We start from the raw sequence: 7,265 nt of genomic DNA, 5'->3' as shown, positions 1-7,265 counted from the left end.
TAAAGCCCAAGAATAGCATTTGTATTTGAAAATTTTCCAAGTATTGCAATATTGTGCAGCCCATCTATTAATGAACATGATTGTTTGTCAACCCTCATCACCCACAAGATGAAGGGGGGAAAAAAGATCTGAACAGAAAGATTTTATAACAATTAAAAAATCCAAACATATTATACAAACTTGGTATTTTACCTTTTTCTTAAAAAAAAAAAAAGAAAAAAAGAAAAAAGAAAACGTAGGCGGAGTGCGGAGGTTGAGTATACAGTAGGTAGATGTATAGAATAACTCTTTTACTTAATGCCATTTGTCCTGTAAATTGGTGGGGTCGATGTTAGCGTGCAATACTTTTCTTTCATTCCGTACTCAAGCCGTGCATTTGGAGCTTCATCCCGGGAATTATTGAGTTTTTGGTTCCCCTTTCCTTTGTTACTTGAACCCTTATTTCAAACGTCTACGGAGTCATCTGATAGCCCCACCCCACTTCATAGCTTGCAGCAAACAAGGCCAATGACTGCTTCCTTTTCTTGGGTTGTTTTAGTAGATACTACTGTTGGTAGTTGCTTAGAACGTAGGAAATAATGGAGAAAAACGGGGGGGACAGTTAGGTTGGTGATGGGTGGAAATGTGTGTGAGGAAGCGAAAAAAAATAGGGTGCAGTTTAACATTTTTTCAGTTTACTTCCTGATTTTGGGGTTTTGGTTTTTGGGCAAAGAGAGGGAAAGAAGGAGAGTAAGAAAAAAAAAATTAAGCCATATGCGGGATGCTGTCGGTGCAAGAGTAAGAAGGAGAGAAGTGGATGAATCAATAAAACCCAAGAGAAAAACTGAAGAAGACCCATGCACCATTTTTTTCCTTTCTTATATGCCCTCCAATGTGCTTGAAAACAGACAAAACCGAGAAGAGGAAGAAGAAGGAAGGCAGCAGAGCACAGGAGAAGAAGAAAATAAGAAGAAAAATCCTAAGGGATGGCCAAAATGGCGCCGTTTGATAAAGAGATGACTGGACTAAAAAAGCCCACAACTAGGCTTCAAAAAGCCAAATGGACTAGGCCCAAAACAGAGAAAACCCACTAAAAACAAGCCCTATCCAAAAAATACAGGTCCAATAAAATAAAAAGATACAAAAAATAGAAAAAAGGCAAATAAAAATACTACAATTAAAAATTAATAAAATAAAACAATAAAGCCCAACAATAAAATAAATTAAAATATAGAGCAATTTAAATACTAAATAATAATTAATATCAAGAAAGCACGTCAAATTTAGTAATCGCAAAATGCTACAACTAAAATCACGTTAAATTTAAAACAAGAGAACCAATATTACTAATAAATAAGATAATTATTTAATTAAAATACATAAAAATATGAGATATCACAGGCATGCTAGAAATTGTACAGTTCCTTAATGGTGTCCCAATAAATTCTTTCTACGCGTGTGTTGGCAATAATTAAAATATTGATCGTAGTAATTAATTTGTTTGTTAAAGTTCCTTTATAATATACTATTAATTATATTACTTGTATAAAAGTTGAAGCAATGTCTTCTAAGCTATATATGTAATCAACTATTTTTACAAGTTTTATAAAAAAAAACGTATTATTTTTGTAAAATAAATGTTTAATTCAATTAGACAAATATGTTTTGTACGTTACTTTAACTTAGTGTGTGTGTGTATATATATATATATATAACATTACTCTAAAAAATTTACGAATGGCACTTTCCACGACCTTTTAGATCTCAGTCTAAAACTTGAGTGAAAGGAACAAGTGTCGTTCAAACTGATGAGCTATTAGCTTGGGAAAAATGAAAAGAAAACGATGTGCTATTTTCTCCAACTGTTGAATGGGCCATGGACTAAAGTCACTAAACTACTTACGGGGCCCAGAGTGGAACAAGATATCGGGAACTATATGCAGGCCTTATAAAAAGCCGAGTCCATTTTCTAAAACGGGCTTGAGATATTATCCGGCCCTAAGCGAAGATTTTGGACATGAGCATTTGAGCTCAGATGGCGTCCCATGTTTAAAAGAGTATCCAAATTAATTTCACTAATAATAGAACCATAGTCATAAGAAAGATTTTTGTTACATATAAGTGAATTTATATACTAATTTATAAATTAATATTGCTGCATTTATATTCAAAATTTAAATTGACATAATTTTCATTAAAGTCTGACTTTCTGACAAATTACGTTGAATGAGTGCGAGTATTAGTACACAGAATCGTTTACATCCAGATTTTTTCCGTAAGAAAAATATCTTTCTTTATTTTATGCATTAGTTTATGTGGTGTATTTTAAATGACTTTTATTTAATGAATGAACTTTAAAAGTCACTTAAATTACTATAATGACCAAATTTGATAAATTCCCCAATCCTTAACTGCAATGGAAAATAAATCCAAACAAAACGGTCTTAGTTCATATGCCAATGACATGTCGGTCTAGTGGCACCAACATGGCCGACCGTCTAAAGTTGTGTGATGGTATGTTAACAATGGGGGGTTGGACCTTAAACTAGGGTTAACATGATATCATTAGCATGAAGGATTGAATAATAATGGTTCCTTCAATCGACCTTCATTCAAGAATTAATCGCTAATTACATGTTTTAGATTTTTATGGTAATGCAAAGAATTACTTGAATTGTTTTTAGATAATGGAGTTGATGAGGACAAGACACTCGATCCTCGAACATCCCACGTGAATAAACAAGATAATTAATCGCTAGTTTTTGGCAAAAATGACTGAATCATGTTTTGTCATTTCAATTAACGCCACGCATTTGGAAGATATTTCCCAAAAGTATGTAATTGTAGCAATCCTCATCTCAATTAGGACAGCAGAGATGTGCTACAAGTCATTGAAGATGAGCAACTCATGGAGCCCTGCGGAAAATCCCATAAGCTAAAACTTGTATGGATGGGGAGAGGGAGAGGGAGAGAGATGTAGAGTTGCAATGACAAGCGGCTTTCTTCAGGGGCTGCCAGTGGGGTACCAAACATATTTCCCTAACTTTAGAATGTGGTTAAAATTTGGGTGGACAGAGTTGGAACCTTCCCAAACAGCCTCATTAAACATGTCTGGATTTTTGTGGACTCCATTATTGAGGCATAGTGCCCACGCATTCATTTAAAATCCAATCAGAAGAAACTTGGGGATAATAAACCCTTCTTCTCTCTGCAAGTGGATGACAAATCAATTTTTAGACAACTTTTCCACTTAAGATTAAATTAAATTGCAATTTGCCTTTTCTGAAACATGATCATATGGCTAATTAATGACAATCTTACCTTCTTTTGATTGGATAAATATTGAATAAAAAAAGTACCATTGTTGCTGAAATTGAGATCCATTTGTAGTCCTTGTGGTAATAATTAATTAGCACTTTGAATGCAAAAGCGTTTTCTATGTGGGGGGAACGAAATGAGTGATATTACGTGCAATCTCGCTTAACGAGGTTTATTATTAAAAAATTAATTTTCTTTTTATGCAATCTCGTATTTATTTACTTTTTTTAAAATAATTACACGGTATTTACATATTGATGTATAATTATTATTTCTCTTTTTACAATGATCATGTTTCAAATGAAGGACATTCTTATCAAATAATATATAAAAACATCATGATCATTTGTTTATAAAAATATCCGATCTAAACATAAAAATTATTATGTATCTATTATTACTCTTTAGTTCTATTTCAAAGTAGATGTCGTGGATCTTCTGAGAAAGTGCGTGACTTGGGAGCCTGCTAAGTGTGGTGGAGTAAAGGTTGATACGATGTATTTGGTACATGGCTCCAAATGGTTTCTCCAGGGGAGATTGCTTTGAAATGTTCGAAAGCGGCAACTTGGGATAATTGCAAAAGCTTCTATGAATTGCAGAAGCATTAAAACGAAAAATTAAGCTTCTCTGTTATTGTTTTCAAAGTTGTTTGCAAAAGGAGGGGCTAAGGGTGTATCAAAGGCATGCTGGGTTTCCATTCTTGAGATGTAAATGAGGACATGATTTTGTTTGGTACAATCCTTTTTGTCTTCTGAATTTGTACAGTAGCATTTGTAATTAAAAAGGGAAGGGGGAGTGGTTATATTGCGAGCAATTATGGCAGATGATATGGCATACCCATCAAGCTGGCTGATGTCAGAGGCAAGATAGCTTAGTTTTTTAAGAATGCAAAGGACTTTTGGTTTGAAGTGAAGATAATTTGATGTTTCATGGCATTTCTTGGTTGTTGACTGATAGTATATGTTAAGGTGCATGATTAGAGCTAAAAAAACCAACAATTTTATGTTAAAGGGTTTTAATCGGAGGGCTGTAGATTTATTGACTTGAAGGCAAGCTAATGTAGGAGATGGAGTTTAGGATAGAAAGCATTTTCCATATCAGAACCCTTTTAATTTTATGCATGGGCCCTCCCCTCCATTTCTGCTCACATGTTACCCACTACCATATATCTACATCTGAACCTATTTAATTGGTGGGCCACATTATGGATGAGACATAACTAAAAATAAATAGGCAATCAAAGTACTTAAAAATAGAGTTAACTACCTTGTTTTCTTATGGCAAATCTTTATGGTAGCTGACAATTAAAATAGTCCAAGGTCAATATGAAATTATAGGCATCAAATCAAATCATATGAACACTTATCTTAAGAGATTAGCATGAAGAATTTTTCTTTTTCTTGGTGTCATTACCTTACTTTTGAATTCCATGGTTTACTTCCAAAAGAATCTCCTAACTTCTGCAAGTGAAAAAGAAAAGAAAACCAACAACCACACCCATTCAAAGATTTTAGTCTTCTTTTTTTGGGGGGTCAAATAATGTGTTAGTGCTTTTATTTGGTGATATTTTCAATTATCAGGAAGTATTTATTTGGTTGCATATACGGGAATAAAAACATTAAGGACTCAACTTTTGCAAGTTTAGGAAACTAGGAGAATCTCTCTCTTTCTAAATTGAGATGAGAAATATTTTAATTATAAAATAATTATATAAAAGTAATTTTATAAATTGATGTAGCTCAATGTGATTTGTCATATTGTAAAATAAATTTAAAGAATTTTATGAAATAACCTCAATTTATTAAATTATTTTTATATAAGTTTTTATGCTAGTAGCGGTTGTCAATTGAGATACTAACTCAACTAAATAGTAAAAAAGAAAAAGAAAAAGAAATTGACACGTGTGCTGTGAGAACTTAGTTTTTCCCTTGTAAATTGGCTAGTAGAGGCAGCTTCACTGGAGTCAAAGCACCTCATGCACAGACCTAAAACCAGAATAGATAAAAGTAAAAGAAGTCTTTCAGACTTCACTTTCCAAAGAAAGCTACAACCCACATGATCTTGCTTGGGGATATCGAAAGATCACAAACCCTTCTCAAAAGAAGATTTTCTCCATGCCCCCATTTCCCACCCTCCCTTCTCCCGATTCAATCCAACCAAAGCCATCTCTCTCTCTCTCTCTCTCGTTGACCCTACACTATAGTAGCCACCACACCAACTATTAGCAGCTCTTTCATTAATCACGTTTGGCCAGATGTTGAATTCTGATTGAAACACGCAGGCCGGGTCACCCCTGGCAAAAGGGTCTTGTTTTAGCTTACTTGGCCGTCCCAATCATACAGTGCCCACATGTGTCACCCAGGAGTCCCCCCAACCTTTCAAACCCAACCCCAAATTATTGAACTTTGGTGAAGGGCGAAGAGAGGAAGGGGGCCTAAATGATGAATCCAAAAGGCAAAGCTGAGTGAGATGAGATGCAATTATTCATGCCATAGATTTCATCCTAAGCAAGTCCGAAAAAGAATTCTCCCCCACAAAACCAGAAAAAGAGAAGGGAGAGAAAGAAAGCATAATATAAACATCATTTGCTTAAAAAAAATTCTAGGTGACCGATTCCCACTCTCATTGGGATAGGCATAAAGGAAAAGCCCCTTCTCTCTCCTTTTCTTTCCTTCTCTCTCTTTAGTCTCTTTTATCCTTCTTCCACTTCTCCTCCTTTCTCTCTCCATGAGACACCTATAGAGGGGGGAGAGGGAGAGATAGAAAGAGGAGCCATGAAAAACACCATAAGATGCTGCATCTCTTGCATTCTACCATGTGGAGTTCTCGACGTAATTCGCATAGTTCACACCAATGGCCGCGTGGAAGAGATCAGTGGGACAATCCGAGCCAGCGAGATCATGAAGGCTTACCCCAAGCACGTCCTCAAGAAACCCTCTTCTTCCTCAGACGATGGCTGCGTCCCAAAGATTGTGATAGTCCCTCCCGATGCAGAGCTTCAACGTGGAAAAATATACTTCCTCATGCCTGTACCTTCAAACCCAGAAAAAACTCGATCAAGATCATCAACGAGAAAGAAAAGAAGAGAGCCGGATAGCAACGCCAACAACGCTATGGCCATGACGAACCTATTGATATCAGATCAGTACTTGACTGAAATACTCTCGGAGAAGATTTCCACGCAAAGAGATCGTAGGCGAGGTCGTGTTGGCGTGTGGAGACCTCACTTAGAGAGCATTTGTGAGTCACCAAGTGATGTCTAATGGCGGATTTTGGTTCTTCTTGTGATTCATATTTTAAGGTTCATCCATTAGGATTCCCATTTGTTTCTTTCACTTCTTCTTTTTTTTTTTTATCGTTCTTCTTCTGCTGCTGCTTCAACCTGTTTTGGCACTTTTGTTTATCTGTATATATAGGCATATAAAAGAAAAATAATGCAATATTCTATCAGAGTTCGGAAATTGTGGTTAGTAGTACGAGCAGTTTGGGTGGGATTTCGGCATCGATAAGGCCATAATTAGGTCACCGTTACCGGAATTCAGATTGTGATGTTATGAAAGAGAGATCAGAGGGATGTCCAAAGCATTGTGGGGTTTGTGTTTTGATATTGAAAGAGAGTTATCAAAGGTAGAGACACTGTTTTTGAGAGAGACCCACTTCTACTGTTCACTAGTGTACATTTTATCACACATATCAGTATATGAATAAAAATTAACGGATGGTGATTGCGCTATGATCATTGAGATAATCTTGTTGAGCAGTTTGACGTGTGCGCGCGCGCGCGCATACATACATATATATATATATATATATATATATGTTCATTTTAACAAGCAGATTAAAGTGGTAGTTTGCAAGTACTTGTCATCCTGGTCGTATTGGCAAATTAATGATGCAATGCTGTGATCATCTACTCCATGATTAATAGAAGAATTTAGCTCTTTCCAGTAGTAATATAAAATAAACAT

General features: G+C 35.5%; 1 protein-coding gene across 1 annotated transcript; it reads left to right on the top strand.

The window, feature by feature from the left end:
- Positions 1–5,548: 5,548 nt before the first annotated feature.
- Positions 5,549–7,030, top strand: LOC122275103. The gene has a single exon (XM_043084058.1). It carries the CDS (start codon positions 6,072–6,074, stop codon positions 6,558–6,560), a length of 489 nt encoding a protein of 162 aa, XP_042939992.1. The 5' UTR covers positions 5,549–6,071; the 3' UTR covers positions 6,561–7,030.
- Positions 7,031–7,265: the final 235 nt, after the last annotated feature.

This window comes from Carya illinoinensis, chromosome 9 (genome assembly GCF_018687715.1).
Source record: "Carya illinoinensis cultivar Pawnee chromosome 9, C.illinoinensisPawnee_v1, whole genome shotgun sequence".
Classification (NCBI taxonomy): Eukaryota; Viridiplantae; Streptophyta; class Magnoliopsida; order Fagales; family Juglandaceae; genus Carya; species Carya illinoinensis.
Note: the sequence above shows the minus strand (reverse complement) of the source record. Positions and strands in the feature narration are given on the sequence as shown.